The sequence below is a fragment of the Equus przewalskii genome, chromosome 25, assembly GCF_037783145.1.
Source record: "Equus przewalskii isolate Varuska chromosome 25, EquPr2, whole genome shotgun sequence".
NCBI lineage: Eukaryota > Metazoa > Chordata > Mammalia > Perissodactyla > Equidae > Equus > Equus przewalskii.
Window position 1 is genome coordinate 38364595 of NC_091855.1, and position 23710 is coordinate 38388304.

General features: G+C 40.3%; 1 protein-coding gene and 1 long non-coding RNA gene across 6 annotated transcripts in view; one reads left to right on the plus strand and one right to left on the minus strand.

The window, feature by feature from the left end:
* Nucleotides 1-4735: 4735 nt before the first annotated feature.
* LOC139079462 (uncharacterized) lies at nt 4736-5779 on the minus strand. Its single transcript, XR_011533162.1, has 2 exons — nt 5256-5779; nt 4736-5003 (listed from the first exon to the last, which is right to left on the minus strand). It is a non-coding gene; the product is annotated as an uncharacterized lncRNA (long non-coding RNA).
* A 298-nt stretch (nt 5780-6077) lies between these two features.
* The window catches only part of PAPOLA (poly(A) polymerase alpha), a 57240-nt gene continuing 39607 nt past the window's right edge, over nt 6078-23710 (plus strand). For 3 of the 5 annotated variants that reach the window (XM_070594638.1, XM_070594639.1, XM_070594641.1), the window contains exons 1-3: nt 6165-6452; nt 19851-20024; nt 20688-20754. In XM_070594638.1, coding sequence (XP_070450739.1) covers nt 6445-6452; nt 19851-20024; nt 20688-20754 — 249 coding nt within the window. In that variant the 5' untranslated portion in view covers nt 6165-6444. Of the gene's footprint in view, nt 6453-19850; nt 20025-20687; nt 20755-23710 lie in introns of all 5 variants that reach the window. The other 2 variants (XM_070594640.1, XM_070594643.1) reach the window with 2 other exon arrangements.

A 23710-nucleotide genomic window follows, 5' to 3' on the forward strand; every position in this document is an offset into this window, starting at 1 on the left:
CTTTAATATTTGTACACTTTACTGTGTAAGTTGTACTTTAATAACCTTTTAAGAAGAAGCTGGAGGGCCGGCCCGGTGGCATGGTGGTGAAGTTTGTGCACTCTGCTTTGGTGTCCGGGGTTCACAGGTTCTGATCCCCTGTGCAGATCTACACACCACTCATCAAACCATGCTGTGGCAGTGTCCCACATACAAAATAGAGGAAGATTGGCACCGATGTTAGCTCAGGGCCAATCTTCATCAACAAAGAAAAAAAAACGAAGCTGGTACTCTACTTTAAAAAATAATAAAGTATACCACTTGTCCTTTTTCTTTTTTTGAGGAAGATTAGCCCTGAGCTAACTGCTGCCAATCCTCCTCTTTTTGCTGAGGAAGACTGGCCCCCTGAGCTAATATCCGTGCCCATCTTCCTCTACTTTCTATGTGGGACGCCTATCATAGCATGGCTTGCCAAGCGGTGCTATGTCCGTACGTGGGATCGGAACCGGCGAACCCCGGGCCGCTGAAGTGGAACGTGCACACTTAACTGCTGCACCACAGGGGTGGCCCAGCACATGTCCTTAAAATTAAAAAAAACGCTCAAAAAAAACTCCATAAAATGTAGACTTGTTCATGGCCATGGAGTTCCTTAGATCCACTTCAGGAAAGAAAAATACAATTTGAATTCCCATCAGAAAAAGTTAGAGTCTTTTATATCTAAAAAAATGATCTTAATCAAAATGCCATCCAAATTCTTTCTTTAGAGTCTCTTTGGGTGTGGCACAATATTAAGCATTATACAAAGTAACTTTAGTTGATATGGCAGGCAGACTCTAAGATGGCCCCCAAGATCTCTGCCTGCTGGTGTTCATGCCTTTGTGTAATCTCTACCCTTCGAGCATGAGTCGAACCTGTGATTTGCTTCCATCCAGGGGAACACAGCGAAGCTTAGGTTGTACAAGACTGTGAATGAGATCATGCTAGCAGACCCCATGGCCTCTCAACTGACGTGCTTTGATAGAGCAAGCTGCCATGTTGGAGAGGCCCACGTGGCCAGGAACTGAGAGGGGCCTCACCAAACAGCCAGCCAGACACTGACACCTTCAATCCAATAGCTTCAAAAAACTGAATCCTGTCAACAATTTTACACAAGTGTGCAAGTGGATTCTTCCCAGTGGAACCTTCGAATGAGACCCCAGCCCTGTCTGACATCCTGAATGCAGCTTGTTGACAGACCCTGAAGCAGAGGACCCAGCTAAGCCATATCCAAATTTCTGACCCACAGAAATTATTTGATAATAAATATGTGTTTTTAAGTAGCTTAAAGTTTACGGCAAATTGTTACACAGCAGTAGATAACTAGTATAAATGAATAGGCATCCTTACCTTCCAGGAGTTAATCTGAGATGATCCTTTTATGGACTGAATGCTTGTATGTCCCAGAATTTACGGGACATATCTAAGTTGTCTTTAAAGAATCAGAAACCACTTAAGTCTCTAAGTGCCAGTATAGGCCAGGCACTGTTAGGTGCTTTGGGTTTAGAGTGGTATGAACAATATAGTCACTGTCCCTACCTTCATGGAGCTCAGTGAGGATGATAGAATGAATAATAATATTAAAAATTAACAGGGAAGTTCTGATTATGTGATAAGGACTACAATGCAAATAAACACAGTTTAGATACGGTGGTCTGGGAAGGCCTCTATGAGGCAGTGATAGTGAGCTTTGACAGACCGAGGATGAGCCAGGCTTCAGAAGAACTAGGGTGGCACTGCAGACGGGGACAAGTTTGGGGGCTCTGAGCTGGAAAGGAGTTCAGCATGTTTAAGGAAAGGAAGAGAGGCCAGTAGGGTTGAAGCACAGCCGAGAGAGGGGAAGAGTCTGAGATGAAGTTGGAGAGAAAATCAAGAGCCAGATCATGCACGGCCTTGTCAGCCAGTGTCAAGTTTGGTTTTAGTCTAAGAGCAACGGGAAGCCCTTAAACTGGGTTTATGCAGGGGGGTGATAAAATCTAGAGCAAGTTCCACAAGTCTAGCTGCTGTACATGGAGAATGGACTGGAGAAAAGCAGGAATGGTAGCGGGAGAGGAGTACCAGGCTACTGCAATGGTCTAAGCTAGAGAAGACAGTGGCTAAGATTAGGGTGGGAGCAGAGGAGATAGAAGGGGATGGAATCAGTAGGACTTGATAATACATTGGATTTGGGTAGTGAGGGCAAGGAAGGAATCGAGGACACTGACTTCTTGTTTTGGCTTGAGCCTGGAAGATGGCTGTGTTGTTGCCCGAGAGGCAGAGACTAGAGGAGGCACAGGTGCTAGCCAGTTCTAATCAACACGCTATCGTGGTTCCTTCTTTCATGTAAATGGCAGAAGACACAGCCTGCAAAACACAAACTAACAAACATCTGAAAGGGGAATGTACTGAAAAAGGGGAATTTGCTGTACTGTAAAAGTACAGTAGTCATTAGCTGAAAGAGCTTATGTAATTTTTACTTTAGTGACTCAGAAACCCGGTTTTCGATGAAAATTTTTAAAAAGTACGCACCACTAATAGGCAAATGAATCATTGCAGTTTATTATTGGGATAAAAATCTCTATCACACAGCATCTCCAATTATCACCTCCTAAATGACACTGAAACACAATCCAGGTAGTTCCCAAAACATGAAGAGGTTCTGCTCTCAAAAATACTTTTGTGCATTTTTTTATTTGAGTGCACTGCGGATCTAAGAGAACCATTTTAGGAATTCTTCCCACTATGACATTGTATAGACAATGCAACATGAATGGTACTTAAGATAGCAGGAGAAAGCATCTTCCCCCTTCTCAGCAGCTGGTAGCAAATAGGCTGGGGTGGGGCAAGGGCTCAGAGAAGGGGCTGCAGCAGTGGAGACGGGCAGAGGCTGGAGGGAGTGGCCAGGGGCTCTGAGGACAAGCCAGGCAAGGCTAACAATACACATATTGTCTTAACCAGTACACTGGTAATTGGCGTTATCTCACTCTCCACTTTCCTTGGCTCAATTTATATCCTTAATTGGGTCCTGAACGTTGGGGGATATGTGAACACCTAGCTCATTACTCATTTGTGAAATGTGAGCAGGGTTAGATTGTAGTCGCTGGGAGTAGGTAAGGCCCTTCCAGAACTGAAACATGATTCCAAGACACACTTCTTGCCTTCAGAGTTTATAATCTCTATCTCCAGCCCTGACTTCTCTTCTCAGCTCCTGAAGCATGTGTTCAATTGCTCAATAGACATTTCTGAAAGTTCCACTGGCACTTCAAAATCAACCCATAGCAAACCACTCTCACGATCTCAACTGTTTACCCACTTAGCCTCCCGTTTCCTATTTTTGGTATTCCCATTTACTGGTATCTCCATCCATCTGTCACCCTCTCTACGTTTGAATCATCTTTGTCTTCTTCCTCTCCCTCCTCTCTCACATCCAGGATTAACTGTGTCTCCTGTACATCTCTCGAATTGGTCTCTTCTTTACTCCTTTATCGTAAGCTCTATTGTCTCTTCCCTGAACAATGGCAAGAGCAGTATCACCTATCCATAAAACCTCTCCCGGTTCAATTCATTCCCTTCCCTTTGGATGATCCTTCCAAAGACAGGAATGTAATCTCATTCCAGTTTTAAAACTTTCAATGGTTCCCCCATTCAGAAAAAGACAAAATCCAAATCTCTCAGGATGGCTTCAGGTCTCAGCTCAGAGGTCAGCTCCTCTGAGAGGCCTTGTCTGCCCACCCTATCTAAAGTTGACCTCCCCCATAATTCTATCACCTGGTTTATTTTATTCCTGGTTCTTATCACAATCTGTAATTCCCTTGTCTGTTTATGGGCTTATTACCTGCCCCCCACCTCCCTAGAATGTAAGACCTAAGTGAGTCAGGGATCTCGACTGTATTTTTCATAGTGGAAAGTAACCCCCAGCTCAGCACAGTGCATGGCAGGTGCACAATAACCGATTTGTTGAATGAAGTCCCCTCATCAACTGCCTCTCACTTACCTTTCCAGCTTCATTTCCGCCACTCCCCACAATATACCGTGTGGTCTAGCTATTTCAAAAGTCTCCCTTTCTCCAAATAAACTGTAATTTGCACTTTTCTTTCTTCTTTTTTATTGTTCTACCTGTTACGCTCTTCTCCTCCTGTCCGCTTACTAAATCCTAACTTTTCTATCAGGACATTTCTAAAGTAAGCTCCTATGTGAAGTCTACCTTGACTCCATCCTCCTTTTGACCATCTTCCTGGTACCCAGCACATTCCAGGTACTAAATAAATATTCTTCAGTTGTGCTACCAGCTACCTCATTCCAGGGAAGGCTGAAACAAAAATGGTGTAAAGCATCTGTAGACTGAAAGCATGGGGGTTTAACGTCCCTCTCTCCTTCACTGCCTCCTGAGATGCCAGACGACAGCCACAAGCTCAAGAAGTTTCCATTCTTTAATTCGTAAAGTACATCATAAAGTACTATATTTACAGGCAAATTTTAAGACCATATTTTATTGATTATAATATTTAATATTTTATTGATTTCTCTGGATTTCAGGTTTTCAAACTTTCAAGGACAGGTCTGCTGCTAGGCCCCCAACCAAAGTCACCTTGATGACAAGAGGGTAAGGGAATCTGTATTAGAATTGAGAATCAAATACAAGTCTGTCTCTAGATCAGTGCTGTTCAAAAATGAGAGCCACATATATAATTTAAAATTTTCTAGTAGCCACATTTTAAAAAGTAAAAAGAGACAGGTGAAATCAATCTTCATATTTTCTTTAATGCGATATCCAAAACACAATATAAAAAACCACCAGTGAGTTATTTCACATTCTTTTGTTCATACTAACATCTCTGAAATCCGTGTGTATTTCGCACTTAACAGCACGTCTTAAATGGAGTAGCCTCATTTCAAGCGCTCAAAAGCCACGCGTGGCAAACGGCTACAGTATTGGACAACGCAGGTTTAGACGTTCTGCTTTTTCCCATTGAGCCATTAGTTCTGGAACACTAGTCCCAACAGATGTTCTGTAAAAAAAGGGAAATCCTTTGCCAAGTTTCCTGAGGATCTACAAGTGCATAGTCGTGCCCCGGTACCCTCGGGGGATTGGTTCCAGGCCACCCCCGCGGATACCCAGATAGGCGGATGCTCAAGTCCCTTAGCCGCCCCTGGGTATCCTCATGCGCGGATACGGAGGCCGACTGTATTAATATATTTAAAGACTTTAGAACTTTAACTTTCCCATAGTTGTTTCTTTCCCACCCCTCCCCTCCATTAACCTTGTGTGGGACACTTCAGAACGTTCTAATTCGAAGAGCGAAGGAACATCCGAGTCTGTCTCGGGCACTGTTCCTCCAACTTGCGCTGGGGGTGGGGAGGCAGAATTCCAGGTCCCACCCAGGGATGGATCGGGGCTGCAAAAGACAGTCTCAGCGAAGCTGTGGCCGAAACAGCCTTTGCTAAAACGGTGACCGCCATCGAAGTTTCTACTGAAGGACAGCTTTACCAGTAAGTTCCTGCGCACCATTTGTTAGAGAAAAATTAGCTCGTGTTCAAGAATCCGCTGTCATCACAGTCCTACCCGGCAAATATATTCATTCAGCAAGTGTTTCTTGAGCGCCTGCGTACATACATTAGTGGACAAAAGAGCCGAGAAGCCCCGTCTCGGGAGACCAGCCCAGAGGGAAGGAGGGAGTCCTAACAACATCTCGGCGCCCCTGTACCAGGCGGTGCTAAGCATCCTTCCTGCACAATCGCATTAAACAGCCGCCGCAACCCCAGGAAGCAGGCAGAACCCTCCCTTTGTAGAAAAGTACCAAGAGATGGAGTAACTTGTTCCAACCCCAGGCGTCGACCCCAGCGGCCGGGTTCTGGGCCCCGCGCTCGGGGGGCACACGCGCACACGTGGGTGCTTCCGTCCCCTCCAAGCGCCTCCGCAGACGCCGTGCCAGGGGAAGCGCCGCCGCCGCGACCTCGGGCGGCGAGAACAGCTCCGGGCCTCTCCTCGCGCCGTCCGGGCCGCGTCGCTCCCGACAGCGACGAGAGCACCCCCAGTTTAAGGGACAACGCGCCGCCCGGAGCTTCCTGGGCCGCTCCCACCGGTCACCTGACACCCACCGCGGAAGCGCGACTGGATTGGGACGGAAATCGCCCGACGGCCGCAGGTTCACGGACTACCCTTCCCGTGAGGCTTCGCGGCGCCGGGCGGCCTTTGCGCAGGCGCGCGCACGGCGTGCGTGGCGGCGTCAGCGGTTCTAGAACGTTGCTGTGGTAGCGCTCGGGCGCCATGTTAGGACGAAGGGGAAGGAGGAGAAGCGCTTAAAGCGGCGGGAGCGGGCGCGGGAGTGGGGTTGGACCCAGGGCTGAGGCAGGCCCCCCCCTCCCTCCCGCCTCAGTGGATCATGCCCAGGGCGGCAGCGGCGGCGGTTGCGGGGGGGAAGTGACTGGGCGGTGCCGGCGCAGGAGACGATGCCGTTGTGAGTGATTTGTATTCTGTTTTCTGTCGCACGCCGGCGGGCCTTGGGGGCGTCGGGGGAGGGGGCGGGGGTGGGGGCGCGCGAGCCGGGCCCAGGGCCCGGGGGGAGGCGGGCGGGACGGGGGCTCTTCCTGTTTCCTCACCCGCTCGCAGCCGCGCTTCCCCGTGCGCTCGGGTCCCGCTTCCCCCCACCCCTTCCCGGCACAGTGGCCGTCGGGCCGGGGGCCTTCCCCTTCCGGAAGAGACTGGGCAACCTCCGATCCTCCTGCTCCCGCTTCTCCGCCCCGTCCGAAAATAAGAGGGGGTGCGGGGAGACGGTGCCCGGCGGCGGGGGTCTGCGCACGGGGCTCGGGGTCGCCCTCGGCGCCTTTCGCCTCGTTTCGAGGCTTCAGTTCCGGGTCTGCTTCTGCCGCGTCTCTGTCTCTCTCCCGTTTCCAAGATGCCCAGATCGCGCGCCGGGTTAGCCCACCTCCACGTCGGAGCTGGCATGAACACCAGTAAAAGCCGATTTTGAGCTTTGAGCCCCGCTCTTTGAGCCCCACGCGCGCTTCAGACCTCCCCGGGCTTTTGCCCGTCAGCAAAGGGGCCGTTTCCAGGATGCCCTCCGAAACGCGGCGTGCGCCGTAGTGCTGTCCCTGTTTTGTTTTGATAGGAGAGCCGGATTGCATTCTGCTTCCTTCTCTCTCCGTCGCTTCTGGCAGCTTTTCGGTTTTCTGATTGTAGGCTTAAAGCTAGTTCCTCTATGCCTTCTGTTCTCCTGAGGCCTACATTTCTACTTCTTTTTGTCTTGTAGAGTTTTTAAAAAGTTTCCTTTTTCTTCGTCTTTCAAAGAATGAGATGTAATTTGAGAACTCATTGTTGGGATCGAAAGTAGATTACAGCATTTTTTTCCCCTGCGTGTATACAGCAGTGTGGAGGCCTAAATAGTGAGACTGCATTTCTTCCATTTTTGAAGATTGAAGTGGAAGAGTGCCTTCTTGAGACGAGGGAGCCAGTTTTCTTTGTAACCCCCAAGCGAAGTTTGTAATTGACGCTGGAAGTTTTACTTAAATGCAAAGCAAGATTTCTGTGGCCTTTTGCAGTTCAACAATTAAAATAAAGCTAAATGTTTGCAGTGATGCCATGTGACCTCTTTGTGTTAGCTCATTTTATTGCTGTTTTTGAAGAGGGACTTCTCTTTCTAATAATCATGTCAGTGTTAAAAAAGCTTGATCAGTGGTAGGAAATGTGTACCTTAAAAGGCTTTTAAATGAAGAAATAATTGTGTCTTTCTAGAAATTAAAAGCACTTTTATACCTACTTTTCCTCAGCGTTCTTTGAGGACGGGAGGTATACATTTCCTTTAGAGACTTAAGTAGTTCAGATTATTTGGAAGTTAGTTCAAATTTATAAAAGGGAAGATAGTCGAGACAGCAGATTCGCACACAGATACTGCCTTTCCAGTGTATTTGTTGAAGTGTGAACAGTGTGGCCAGTTTAGGCCAATAAGAATCCCTCTCATTTTTAACCCCAAGTGTACTATAGTCCTTTTAAAGTAAACAGCAAAAAGACCAAAGACTACCTAGTTAAATAGGCCTTTTTCCTTATTAATTTGCTTTGTTTTTCGTTTTCTGGTGTCATACTGTCATTAATTTTGTTTCTTTGATGTTTTGAACTGTGATTTCCAGGCTATTTTGTATTTGACTTCCACTTTCGTTTTTGGTATGCCTGTCCTGTTAAATTTGGGTTGATAGGTGAGGTTGAGGCATAGACCTTAGGTGACATGTCACAATGGATTAAATCAAAATAGATTATTGAAGTTTAGGTCATTACAAAATGTTATGAACAGGTGTCCATTTTTTGTCTAAAAATCACATGTACTTGCACGTACAATTTTGAAAGGCTGGTATGATTTAAGAGCCATGGTGATGACGCTTCCAAAAATGTTGTCTTAGGATCTGTTAATACAGGCTTTCTCATGTGGGTACTGTTGATATTTTGGGCTGGATAATTCCTTGCAGGGGACTGTCTTGTGTATTATAGGGTGTATAACAGCATCCCTGACCTCTACCTTCTAGATTTTGGGAACCCCACCCCCCATTTCCCCAGAAGTGACAACCGAAAGTGTCTCCAGATATTGCCAGATGTACCCAGGGGGGCAAAAATCTCCTTGTGGAGAACCACTGCATCACTACAGAGTGTAAAGCCCTATGGAAACTATGTTCCAGTTTCTGCCTTACTCTGTGATGGTCAGATCATTATTTGCATCAGCTCAGTTATGGCTTTCACACTTAAAATAAAAAGACTTGAAGGAGAGTAACCAGTATCAATGATCTAGCGTTCACACCCCATTCGTAGAATGTCGTTGAAGTTACTGGAAGAGATATTCAGCAAGACTTAGAGGAGACAATAGCTTTTCTTCCAAATATTTGTGGGGCTGTCACAAAAAAGAGGGAATTGGTGGAGTAGTTTGATGTAGTCATAACAGGGAGAACTGGGACTTGGTGGATAGTAGTGTTGTGTAGCAGTGATTCTCAGAGTGTGATCTGGGGAGGGGGTGGCCCCTGAGATCCTTTCAGGGAGTACATAAAATCCAAACTATTTCCAGAGTACGGAAATGTTAGGTCGTTTTATTCCCTTGACATTTGCACCACTGGTGCAAAAGCAATGCTGGGTAATGCTGTTCCTGCCTTAGGAAGAATCAAGGCAGAAACACCATGTTGTCCTGGTAGTCGTCGTGTTTCTTCACTGCACACACACACACACACACACACACGCACGCAGACAATTTTTTAAAAAGTCCTTGATAAAGCGGAGAAAATGTTAAGTCTCTTGATCCTACAGTTTATCTTTTAAGTATGCTGTGATAAATGGGAACTGCATGTAAAACTGTGTACTAAAAAGTAGAATGGTTGTTTTCACAAGAGCACATGTATTTGATTTGCCAGCTAAACTAGTGCTTTTCTCCTGGAGCTGTATTTTTACCTGAAGGGACAAGTGATGAACCATGGATTCTTGACTATTTAGCATTTACTTGAAAACGAGGAGAGCCTGTTTGTGTAAGAGCGCCTGTTTTTGTAAGGAACTGACAGTGTTTGTGGCCAGTGATAAAATTTGAGCTTTCAAGCAATAAGAAGAATTCTGCAAAGCTTGTTTCTGCCATTGTGAGCTTGACAGCTTCTCAATAATTAAAAATGTTTCTGATTGGCTTGGTGATGATATGAATGAATGTAGGTTTTTTGATATTCTATAATATTATGTCAACATTTGGAAGATATGCATAATTCAGTGAACCCACATTTTCCAAACCACAAATCTTGATTGAATGAAATACATAGGTAAAAGATGCATTTAAAGTGCGAGGTAGATCAATGAATTTTAGTGCAGCAGAGTACATAAGGTTTATTGATGGGGTTTCAGCTTTTGTACTGTAACTAATCTTTAAGAAATTACCACTTGTGGAGTTTTGGTGTGGTATCAAAGAATGTCCAGTTATTTGAAAAGGCTATTAAAATACTCTTTTCCAGTTACAATGGTGTGATGCCAGGTTTCTTCAACTTACAGAAAGGGATTGAATGCAGAAGCAGATATGGGAATCCAGCTGTCTTTGATTAAGTCAGAATTAGAGATTTGCAAAAATGTAAGAGTGCCATTCTCCTCACTAAATTTTTGTTTTGGAAAAGTTATTTTTAAAAAGGTTATTTATGTTAACATGTAATAGATTTCTTGTTACTTACATGAATAAACATTTAAAAAAATTCCGGTTATAATTTCCAATGCAGTTCATATTGGCAGACATAATTCACATAAACAAAAGTTCTTTGGGGGTCTTCAATGAATTTTAAGAATCTAAAAGGGTCCTAAGCCCAGAAAGTTTGAGCACTGCTGCTGTGTAGTAACAGTGGGCCGCTGCCCCCGCTGGCTGCTGTTTCAGCGGTGGTGTCAGTGCAGCATCCCTGGTGGTGTTTTAACACAGTCTGGAGGAATGGACGCAGACCTGATTTTAAGATGTTTTTTGTTGTCAATGAAAAACAATGCATTGGATAACCTTTAGTGATGATCTAACTTCTAACTCTGAGAGATTTTGATTCGTACATTTTAGGATTTAGCGATTTTGTGGTGAATTGCTTGCTGCTTAATAAATGTTGGTTGTGGTTTTGCAATGTGCTATTTTACCTTAAGCTTGTTTTCAGTTCATGCTTGTTGATGGAGAAGTTGGAAAGGAAGGCATTGAAGTTGAGTAAATTTATGAGTCTGTTCAGTTCCTCTTCCCCTGATCCCACCTCCCACCCCCTAAGGCTAAAAGCCTTCAGTCTTGATCATATGTAACTTTTAAAATGTTTTCATTTATCAGAACATTCCATTCCTTGGTAACTAAGCTGTCTTTAATTTAGCATTACAATTAAATTTTACCTTCAGTTGCATCTAGGCAAGTTTATAAAAGCTACATTCAGGCAAAATGAGGCCATTTGGATTCCTCGCTGTTTCTCCTGTTTGGTGGGGTGGGAGGCATGTCTTTTTTCCTATATGTTCTTTGTTCTGATTATTCAGCTTTAAATAGTTGCACAATCTCAGTTTATGTTGCAGGAGGTATTAGTTCCCCTTAAAGTTGGTTAAATTGAGGCTCACAGTAGTCGCTTGTCCAGAGGTCTTAAGGGTGCTGAATTGTGGATTTGGCTTAATTCCACTGTGGGTTCCGTGTTCTGGTCTCATTCCAGTACTATACCATGTCCTCTGGACCTTGTTGGGAACTATGTTTGATCAGCTCAGTTGGAGTCTGTTTTTGTGTCTTAATTAGAATTAATTTTCAAGATCAAGTTTTTTGTGTCTAGAACATTTGAGTCTCAAATTTTTTACTGGTAGCATATATTTATTATATACTTGTAGTATACCTAAAGTATAAGATACTGTAGAACCTAAGATCTTAGTATGTATTTTTACTGACTTTGTTTTATTTATTTAAAGCCATGTACAGATTTACCACTTACAGACTCCATTTTGTGACCACTGCCTTCCGTGGAACTTATTTATTGTTTTTTTTTAATCTTTGGGTTGTACGTCTGTGGAATTGTATAGCATTCTCATTTGTGGAAATCCAACGATTTGAGAAAGAAAAAATGTAGGGGTTTTGTTAGATGTCTTTACTTTTTGTTTTATTGTTTTGGTTTTTTTTTGGTGAGGCAGATGGACCCTCAGCTAACATCTGTGCCAGTCTTCCTCTACTTTGTATGTAGGACGCCACCCCAGCATGGCCTGATGAGCGATGTGTAGGTCCGTGCATGGGATCTTCAAACCCTGAGTCTCCGAAGCAGAGCATGCAAACTTAACTGCCACACTGCCTAGCTGGCCCCTAGATAACTTCACTTTTTTCCTCTTCTGTCATAGAATTGTCTTTCCAATTTGTATACCCTGTATATTTTATCCAGAAAACTTCTTGCATTTTGTGGTAGTTTTTTCTAGTTTTTGGGTTAAGAATGGTGTTCATGTCATTTTGGTCATCAGAAACATCTAAATTTGTATTTCCTGGAGATAATGGTTAGAATACTATCACTTAATGTATTTTGATTATTCCTGTCTGGTATATTTTTATACTTTTTCAAATTCTACTTTATTTACACTCCCTTCATTTTCAGGTTGTATTTGGCAAATTTATGCAGGAGTGCTGTGGTTTGGCTGGGTCTTTTTGTTTGTTTCTTTTTTAACTTCTAGCCCCTTTGGAGAGAGGGCAAGGGAGCATTTGGAAGTGACCTTGGGAGGGACGGAAAAATAACCTGGTCGGTCCTTGTAATTAAGGAACAAGTACCCCTTCCCTGCATAATCAACCTTATATTTCCAAAATTTGGCCTTGGGATTCATCATAATTTATTCCCCTTGAGCATAAACTCTTCATCTGTGTTTGAGCTTCTGCTGCTGCTTACCAAATATTGGCTGGATGATCCATCTGGAATATCTTAAGAATATACACAGAACACATGGCAGGCGAATTGGCCATCCTTAGAATAATTTCTTAGCAAGCAAATACATTGTCTTGGCTATGTGCTTGACTCTAAGCTACTAGTAAAATTAAAATATCGTATGTTAAACTTCTTTTGAAAGAGGAGATTGTATTATTTCTGCTAAGAATTAATATTTACTGCACATTCAGATACTTTAGAGAGATCTCTTAGACCTTTTCTGTCCAGTGCTCCCCCCCCCCCCCCCCCCCGCAGAATCTGAATGGGCACATTGTGTTTAAGGTTAAGGCCTTTAAACGGCAAATTATGCTGTGGTGAATTGTTACATTAAGTAAATTATTGTGATTTGTCCAATTGCTTCCAAAGAATAATATCAAGCAGGTTAAGCTTTCCGTTTTAACTTGACTGGCTAAAACTAAGAAGAAATCATAAAAGTATTTTCTGTTGGCTGGTAGCTATAAATTTTGAGGCACTTGACCCTCTTGATACCATGGGCCACAACATATTCCAGATGCCCAACATGAGGAGACAGGGATTCCTCAGCAGCCTGAGCTTCGGTTAATTGGGATGCAAAGTTCGTAAACATTAAACTGTTTGGGAAAATACCATTGATTTGTTGTCCTTTCTTTTTGTGTGAGTCATCTGCCGAGAAGGCCCTTTTCGCCTTCTCTCTTGCAGTCATTTAGAGTGCACACCTCCTTAATCTTTTCCTTCAGCATAGCCTTGAGTCTTTGTTTCTGTAATATTTAAGTTTTTACTTTGCACTTATTTGTTGTTTAAGGATTTGAGTCTCAGACCAAATTTGAGATTGTCACTGAGAACAGAAACTATCTTTGTAGTCCTGATTTTACCACTGTCTTTACATATTTAAGAGTTCAGTAAATTTCAGCCTAATAAGTACTGTACTTTCTGACAAAAACAAGTTAAGTGAGAAAAAGGTGCTTTTAGGAAAATTAGGTTGATGAAGTTAATAGCCTTGGATGCCTTAGATTTTTTGAGTAATAAATACAGCATGATTTGCTTTGTATTCACTTTTTATAACCACAGAGTATTGCGCTGAAAAATCCATTTTTAAAGTCTTGTTTTACTTCACTTCTTTAAAATACTATTTTTATTACCAGAAACTGAAAAGCTAATTATTTTAAATCGAGCGTTTGTTTGGTGTCCCTTGCTACCAGGGTATGATTTTACAGAGTGATTTTAGCCTCCTTAATATCACTAACTTAATTTAATGGTGGATAGTGGAATTAGATGATTTTCAACTTTTATATGACATTATTAATATATATTTTTGAAAATAAGTTGGAACAAAACTTTATAAAATGAAATTCTCCCATATCGGTTTTGCGTGGTGTGTTTCTATGCATGTATAGCTAGAACACAAATTTTTAGAGATAGACAACTATATGTTGTGAAAGGTGTACAGAGGCACTTCAGCATAGAGGTTACAAGTATGGTCAGATGCCGGGGTTCCCTGGCCCAGTGGGTTTTGTTAAGCCTTTCTCTCTTTAGTTTCTTCATTGTGAAATGGAGACAGTTAATACTAGAGTTGTTGGGAACAATTGGGAATAATGTAAAGTGCATGACACACTACCTCGAATCTGTTGAGGCTTCAGTAAATAACAACTATTATCATAATTCTGTGTCTTTTCTCACCTGACATACTGTGGGCATCTTTCCATGCTACTACATGTAATAACTACCTCATTCTTTTTATATGGCGCAGTGTTACATCGTAAGAGTTTATTATAATTCACCAGTTGTGTGTTAATGGATATTTAGGCGGTTTCCACTTTATTAGTGCATTGTATACGGTGCTCCAGGGAACAACCTTGGATATCTTTTTGTGTTGTTCCTATGAGAAGGGTCAAATTCCAGAGCCTGTGGGATCAAGAGGTGTTTGTTTACAAATACAAAGCCTGTCCCATCTATAGGAGATAATCCTGGGATAGACCAGATACTGCTCATTTCAAGCTTATTGTTGTCGTACAGGATTTTGGGCCCATGTTTGACTTGCCTTCTAATCCATTGTATCCCCACCCCAGGAGCAGCTGGAAATTTGGATTTTTATATAATATTTTATCTGTTAAAAATGTGTTGTTAATTAAAGAAGATATGTCTTCCAACTTCAAGGGCCTTCACTTTGAGTCCTGTGTCCTAGTGTTTCTTCTGTAAGGTACACTGCTAGAGGTGAAGTTGCTTGACGCACTTTTAAAGTTGATATAGGCATTTTTAATTTTGATGAATATTGCCAGATTGCTTTTTAAAATGACGTACCAAGTTCACTTCCATTGCGATGGATAAGAGTGCTCATTTTCTTACACCATTGCCAACACTGGAGGTTTGTAATAAGTCTTTCATTTTTACCAGATGTACATCAACTTTCTTTTTCTCCAATCTGGCAGAAAAATGGTTGTCTTAATTTGCTTCCCTGATTTGCAGTGAAACTTTTTTTAGTTGATTTAAGAATTTTTTATGTATTAAGAATATTATTGTTTTGGCATAGGTTGCATATTACTTTCCTCACTTATCATTTGCTTTAGCTTTGCTTATAATGTTTTGCTATGTAAAAAGTTGCAGCATTTTTATGTAGGCAAATCTCTTTTTGTTTACGGCTTTTGGGTTTTGTGTCTTGCTTAAATATAGTACTGTATATTTAATAATGTTCTTAAATAATGTTCTTCATTTTCTTTAATATTTTGAAATAATCTATAGTTCTTATAAAATATTTTGAAATATCACGGCCTCTGGAATTTAGGTATTTTTATGCATAACCAAAGCCATTGAGTATTCCATACTTTTCTCACTGACTTGAAATGGTTATCAGTATGATATATCCGGAGATTATCATACTTTGACTGTGGATGTATGGCCGCTAAACTACAGTTAACAAATCATAGGAACTTGCACTATTTGAGTTAGCTTTATGATTACCTTGCCAAAGTACTTCTTGGTATTTCAGAGTGTATACATATTGGTTAAGTTGGTTGCCTAAACTTTTGAAACAAATGTCTAGCTTAAATAAGCAGCCTACAATCATATGCTAATTTCACAAAAATATTGCTATTCTTTCTAAGTCCCTAAATATTTATCCTAATTAGAAAGGTCTTGGACAGCCTACCATGTGGAAAGGATGGACTTTTCTTTGAGTATTGGTTTAAAAACTTTCTATGTTTGGAAACTGCTCTTTAGTGTTGTAAATGGGTTATAGTTTCTAAATTCCTAGTTTGCTATCCAACGTAGAGAAGAAGTATAATAAATTCTAAGGTAAATCCATGGAAGTGCAACTTACCGAGAATAATAGAACTAGTGGCTGAAGTGAAACTAGAGTGATAATCAGACCTGCTTTCTCTGTTTCTGCTTTATCACATTGCTTCTGAGTTGAGAGCAGGCTTTGTAGACAGAGTTTTGAATGCCCTCACCAGAAGTCATGGAAGTTTTTGAGGAAACTGTGTTTTAGGAAGATATGCTTGGTTGCAGTATGCATGGTGGGCTGGCATGGCTAGGGAGTAGAAGGAAGGAGTGCGACCAAAGTGCCGAGAGTCAGAACTAAAGTAGTTGGAGTGGAATTGTTATATAGAATGTTGTTAAAATAAAAAAAAAAAATTAAAAGGAAAGATGGGCATGTGTCCTGTGAGCTTTGCCTTGACAAGGATATTTTAAATATTGTAAAGAAAATACCCTGTGTTCTAAGGGAGAGAAGAATTCTGAAAATATTTAACACTGTGTCCTCTTCCCCCCTCCTCTCAAAAGGGTAGGACCGAGGAAGGAGTATTTGGCTGTCTTTTGAGAGGGGGCAAAATTGATATATGTACTGTATTTTTAGGTATGTATTTATATGTTACTCTGATCCAGAAAGGATTAAGACTTTTAAGAATGCTTTAGTCATGTGTTAAAAACTAACATGTGTTAGAATGTTTACATTAAAGGTGGGTGAAAAGGAAGAGCCAGGACAGAGATATAAAACAGAGCAAGAAATTAGGGTACTAAAAATAGTTCTTACAGAAATACAGTGATTTTTGGATTTTTGTAGAGAACTTGCTGGATAGCCACCCGTTTCCATCTAAGCTTTCAGGCAGTTCCTAAAGGTAAATACAAATCGTATTCATGAGATGAAAATAAACCAATTGCTTAGGAAAGGCACAGGTGTTCTTGATATTGAAAACCAGAAAGAATTTTTAATGAATCACAAATACTGTACCTCTGTATTTAGTTTTTCCCCCCCTCATTCTTTTACATAATTGTAGAAGTTTATTTTTAAATAGAGTAATGTCTGAAGAAAACTAACTACTGGTAAAAATGTCTCTTGAAAGTGATAGATGTGGGCAGATGCCTAATGTGTTCAAGAATGGGAGGAAGAGCTTTGCATTCTTGGGATTGATAGCTGTCTGCTGTATGGTTCCAGGAGAGAGTCTGCAAACCAGAATCCTTCTAATTACCCAATATTGGAGTTTGTGTTTTTGTCTTGTTAGAAGCAGAACAGTAACAAAAAGATCCTTGAGTTGTTTTATCCCTTTCCTTAATTTCTCATATCAAAATTAAATGGAAATTCTTGACTTCATCCATTTAAAGTACAATTTTGATTAATATTTCTACTTGGGACTTTTTATTTTTTTTTGAGGAAGATTAGCCCTGAGCTAACATCTGCTGCCAGTCCTCCTCTTTTTGCTGAGGAAGACTGGCCCTGAGCTAACATGGGTGCCCATCTTCCTCTACTTTATATGTGGGATGCCAAGCGGTGCTATGTCCGTACGTGGGATCCGAACCGGCGAACCCCGGGCCGCTGAAGCGGAACGTGTGCACTTAACTGCTGCGCCACTGGGCCGACCCCGCTACTTGGGACATTTTTGACATTCAGAGTATCTGACAGCCTGAAATTCCTAGTCCAGCCACTTAAACTAGATTAAGCCGTTTTTATTAGAGGCACAGGTATCTTATAACTTCGAGAACATGTATTTGTTTCTTTCCTTTTATTTGGTTGTGATTTATTTTTTTATATGTGTTCTTTCTTGAATTAGTGTATGTTCTATACTTGAATTAGATGTATGTTCTCTACGTATACATATATAGATATATGCTATATATGTTCTTTCTTGAATTAGGTGGAACAAATAAATGTCATTTATTCTTGGAGGATGTGACATTTTGAATAAAGTAAATAAAAATTTACAGCTTGCATATGATTTGTTTCCTCATCAAAACGTTAATGTGGAAACTGATGTAGACATGAAGATTTTTTTCATATTAGGGTGAACAGACTTGGTGTGAATTTAGAAATCTGAGTTTGTATCTAAGTTCTGGTAAATATAGTTGAAGTAGACAGGGCTTTCAAAGCATTGTTTTTTGTATGACAGTGAAAACCCTGAATATTTGAGAAAGAAAAAAATGGGAAAGATAAGTGAGGAGCTTAACCCCACAGAGGGGTATACTCATATTCTGTTGATGATCCACTCGACTGGTAATAAATTTAACCCCTTCAGAAAGGAAGAGAAAGAAATAGACTCCGTGCTCAAAACAAAAAAGAAAATCCAAAAGAGGTTTTTTCTTGAAGTTGTGAAAACGTGAATTCAGTTTACACTTGAAAGCTCTCCTTGCTTGAACCAAGTCTAGCTAGAATGAACTTTGCACTTGTTTTCGTTTCTGGCTCTACTCACGTTAAAATCATTTATTAAAGTATCTATAGTCCTGGGATAATCATGAAGGGCTATAGCTTACTAGAAGTAACTCGCATGAAGCAAGGAACAGTACAAGAGAATATAATTATGCTAGGATATGTGCTAAGTGTACCTTTTTACATTTAATAACTAATTTATCTGAACTCTATTAGAATATGGTGTGAAGGAGGGTTCTTTCAAATGGTTAGGCAGTTTTAAGGGCTACCTTTTTGATGCTAGTTTTATGGAACCTGATAACTATTTGTTGATTGATGAAAATGTGTATTAACCAAGACATTATGAATGTATTTACACTTACGTTAATTTGTATATTTTAATCATAGGAGATACTACATAAATTTGAGAAATAGAACATTAATGTAAGATATTTAGTCTTCAGACATTGCTTGGTGCTCATGTAGATCTCCAGCTCTGAATTAACATTATAGCCTTGTAGCGCTGTGCAGTTTAGATTAAAGGAGTAAGAGGAAGTGATCTGGCACGAATTAATTGCTGAGATAATAAGTCTGATTCATATTTAGTAAATGTTACTGTAAAATCTGAATTAAAATTGAAACGATGCATAACTAGACCAGGAGACACTGACTAGGTGATGTACACCCAGTGACTAATTAGTAACAAGCAGTATGGGCTTCCTGGCGTTCTTAGGCCTGTGCTGATACCAGAAGACAGAATGCAAAACGCAGGCCAGCAGTCACAGCATAAACCAGGACCCGGGGAATAGGCAGTAAATGCATAATGGGACTTACTGCATAGGATTCTTGGACTTGGCGTGTGTTGCTTAACTAGATTATTGCACTTTAGTTTTAAAAAGAAAAGTGTATTTAGAACTTGAAAAAAACTGGAGAGTGTGTGTGTATGAAATAAATACTTGATTTCTTAAGGAACAGAATTTGGGGGAAATAACTCCTCCAGTTGTTAGGTTCTTTCCTTAGCCCTTCCTGGTTTTATATGTTACTCGACTTGTTAGTTTTTAAATGGTAATTGTGCGACTCACCTTTAGAGTCCTTGTCCATTCGCTTATAAAGTTAATTATTTCAATAGGGAAAATAAAAAACAAGAATTAGTTTCACCAAAAAATAATCGAATCATATTAATTTCCTAAAGCATGCCATGCCTTTTTACCAGTTATATTAAAATCCTGTTGGTTGTAAAAACCTGGAATTTCTCTTAAGATGCATAAGACTTTTAGACTAGAATCATTGTTGAAGTGTAAATCTTTCACCAAAAATCTTTAACAAGCTTAGTGTGAATATGGTTCTTCCCCCTGAAGTTATGTCCATTATGTTTCTGTTGTTTGCCCTATTATCTATGAGTTTTTTCATTGTGAGTCAGATGTTAAGTTCCATTTGAGGAGTCTCTTGTGTTGGTTAAATAATGTTTTTTGTAGTATGTTTATCATTGCTTTAGAAATAACATTGTAACAGATTTTGGCTCCTTTTCAAGAAGTAAAATATTTCAGAAGTTCACTATATTCTAGATTGCATTTCTCAAATCCATATTTGAACTGAATTCTTATTTGTAGTTTATTTAGATATTTTGGTAGTGACAAAAGTTAAAAAAAAAATCCTTGGAGTGGGAGGTGAAATGTGTTCTATTTGGTCATTTGCTTTTGGTTACTTTTTTTGTGAGACAAGTAAAATATCATTTGAAAGTAAAGTTTTTTTTGGTATGGCAGTAAATCAACTATGTTTAGAAATACATCTTAGTAAAGCAGTTTTTCTAGTCATGCTAATTTGTTTCAAATTGTAGACATCTTTTGGCAGTAATTTTATCCAATTCCGTTTGTAGTCCAGTTACAACGCAGGGATCACAACAAACACAGCCGCCACAGAAGCATTATGGCATTACCTCTCCTATCAGCTTAGCAGCCCCCAAGGAGACTGACTGCCTGCTTACACAGAAACTCATTGAGACTCTGAAGCCCTTTGGGGTTTTTGAAGAGGAAGAGGAACTGCAGCGCAGGTAAATACACAGACACACACTTTTTGAGAAAGATCAGCCCTGAACTAACATCTGCTGCCAATCCTCCTCTTTTTGCTGAGGAAGATTGGCCCTGAGCTAACATCTGTGCCCATTTCCCTCTATTATATGTGGGATGCCTGCCACAGCATGGCTTGGTAAAGCGATGTGTTGGTCTGCTCTCAGCATCCAAACTGGCACACCTAGGCTCCTGAAGTGGAGCGTGTGACCTTAACCGTTATACCACTGGGCTGGCCTATATATTTTTTAATTGATAATTTTTTGTTAGCGTAAGAAACTGATTTTGAGGCATTCTCTACTTAGAATATCAGAATTTTTCTCCCTGTTTTAGACAAGAGTGATAATTGGAGAAGACTTTCTTCTACATAGAATTCTATTCTTTAATTTTGATTTTTGATGCTTTTGGTTATTATAGTACAGAATTGTCAGGAGAATGGAGAATGCATTACTCAGCTAAAGGGATGCCTTACCCAGTGTAACAATGCATACGTATAGCTAATTACTGTGTTCTTTGTTTCTGATAACTTAAAAAAAATGGGTTAAGATTTAGGAAGCCACCTATTGAAAACTGTTTTTCGTCTTAATTGATAATGATCTGGACTAACAAACAGCTTGCTACTTGATTGATATTTGCTCTATCAACAGGATTTTAATTTTGGGAAAATTAAATAACCTGGTAAAAGAGTGGATACGAGAAATCAGTGAAAGCAAGGTAAGGTGACTTATTTGTATATGAAATAATTTACCAACTGAACACAGCACTTGTCTTATGTAACCTGTTCTTATTTGAGTGTATTTAGAGTCTTTAATGCAGAGTCCATTTTAGACTATTGATAGCAGAATATATATATATATATAAATACATAGCATATTTTAGTTGTGGGTCCTTGTAGTTGTGCTATATATATATAAATACATAGTAGCATATTTTAGTTGTGGGTCCTTGTAGTTGTGCTGTGTGGGACGCTGCCTCAGCATGGCCTGATGAGTGGTGCTGTGTCTGTGCCCAGGATTCGAACCAGTGAAACCCTGGGCCACTGAAGTGGAGTGCGTGGACTTAACCACTCAGCCACGGGTCCAGCCCCAGAGTTTATATTTTGTTTCTAGTTATTTTGAAAGCAGGAAAATCTGAACTGAATTCTGTAATTTTCTTTTTTTAATTAAGCTTTTTGGTGAGGAAGATTGGCCCTGAGCTAACATATGTTGCTAATCTTCCTCTTTTTTTTCTCCCCAAAGTCTCAGTACGTAGTTGTATATCCTAGTTCTAAGTCATTCTAGTTCTTCTATGTGGGACGCCACCACAGCACAGCTTGACAAGCGGTGTGCAGGTCCCTCCCAGGCTCCGAACCGGCGAATCCTAGGCTGCCGAAATGGAACATGCGAACTTAACCACTTGGCCACGGGGCCAGCCCCTAAATCCATTGATTTTTATAAGTACTTTTTGGTTGCAACATTTCAAAGCTGAAACTCAGTAATTTCGTAAATGCTTCACAGAAATAATAGATGTTTCTCTGAAAAGGTGCTTTAAAAATGTATATTAAATGTCTGAGAATCTTATTACCTTTTAAGGAATCCTACAACAAAGTATTTTTCCCGTGTAGTAGACTCTCAAACTGAGTCTTTAGTCTTATAAAAGAACATTCTGTGAGTTCCAGTGCTTTACTATGACAACTCTTACACAGACTGGGGAATCCATGTCTGCGCTTCTGGTGAAGGAAATATGTTCTTAGAGTTAGTCGTGTGTGGAATTCATTTGACCCGTTTAAAAAAATTACATAAATAGTGGTAAGTTTTCCAGGGTAGCATAAAATGCATATTTAATCTATAAAACACCTGAAAAATTGATGGAAAGAGAACCAAGGGTAGAAGAAAACCTGAGGGAGGCTGTTGACGTAGAAGAAAAGTTAAAATGTTTTGGTTTTAGTCAAATTTATAATGCTGTTTTCTTAAAACAGTGTATATGTATTTCAAGCAATTGATTAAAACTTTAGCAACAAGAGTGTTCTAAATTGGAGACTCTATACTGCATGTTTCTCATTGATAGAGTCTGTTACAAATGAGATTTTGAAAAGGAAGTTCTTTTTGAGCTGAGCAAAAGATGTCCAAGTTCAAGTCTGTTTTACTCATTTCTTGAATTTAGTGTTTTCCTCACCTTGTGTAGGAAGCAGCTGTGCTTCGCTGGCTTTTTCTTAGATGTTTAAAGCCATAGTCAAGTAGACAAGGTCAGAAGTGACTTTTATTTAAGGTGAATCAAGAGTACTGTCTCATTGATAGCTTTGTTTCAAATAGTTTTGTTTTGAATGCCTAGTAGGTTTTTTTAACCTGTAGTTTTTGGTACAATTCTTACTGCAGGTTTTCCTGAGGGTAAGAAAAACTGTTTGGATTAATGGAATTAATGCTCATTCCTCTGCAGATGTGTCTGTGTCTTTTTCTTTATAGCCTAACTCTGTAGGTAGTAAGTTGGTTAGAGAATGGGACCAAAGAGGTTAGGCTTCACAAGTTTTGATCTTTTGTAGAGAGAATTTCTTCCCCAGTTTTAAGACTGATACAGGGTTTCTTGATGTTGACACTATTGATATTGTTGGACCAATCCTGTGCATTGTAAGATGTTAAACAGTGTCCCTGGCCTTTTCCTACTAGGTGCACTGCCCCTGCCCCCTGTCCCCCCAAATTGTGACAACCAAAAATGTCTCCAAACATTGCCATATGTTCCCTGAGGGGAGAATCATCCCTGGTTGGAAACCACTGCTTTAATACACAGTTATGATTAACTTACAGTATTTTGGGGGAGAAATGATATAAAATATCAACTTTACTTTAGTTGTCTGGTTTGTTTGCCATCTAATATCCTGAGACATTAAAAAGAAAAAATTTTGCAATTGAAAATTTTTTTCTGTGACCTGAATTCAGAAATCTTAAGTTTTGGGTTACAATTATTATAATACCTATAAACATAGTAATGTCTAAAAGTGTACTAATGCAGTAGACACTAGGTACACATGTGGCTATTTCAATTTAAATTAACTAAGATTTAACATTCAGTACCTTAGCCGCGTTAACTACGTTTCAGATGCTTATTAGTGAAGTGTAGCTAGCGGCTACTACATTCTCTTAACAGTTCTCTTAGAGAGGGCTCATCCAAAAGACCAGTGTGCTTTACTAGAGATGTCCGCAGATCTTTGTTCACAGCTGCTTTCTTCCTAACTTCCTTTGAAAGCCTATTTCTCCACACATCTTGCTGGCTTAATTTAAATAACCAGTCCAGCTTTGCAAGTGAGTTTTTAAATATCTGAATATAGGAAGACAAAGGCCTTGCCTACCTTGAAAAAATGTAATCTTGCGCATATAGGTTGTTTATTTTCTGCAAGTGATGATGAAATGTGCCCTTTTAAAACAAGGGAATCCTTGAATCTTTAGGGGTTTTGGAGTATGAAGTAACATTTCATGTCATTTTTGGGGGCGCAGGAGGTGGAGAGGAGTGGTTTTTTTATGTTCTGGTACTGAATAAGATTTTACTATACTGAAGAATTAGAGAGTAAAGAGAAATATTGACCTAGCACACATTAAAATTGTTTTTTGTTTGGACAGATGTCATCCTTTCCACCAGCGCTGTTAAGTACTTTATAGTAGTGCCGGGGTCAGGGGGATGATTTTTAGATGCTTTTCTT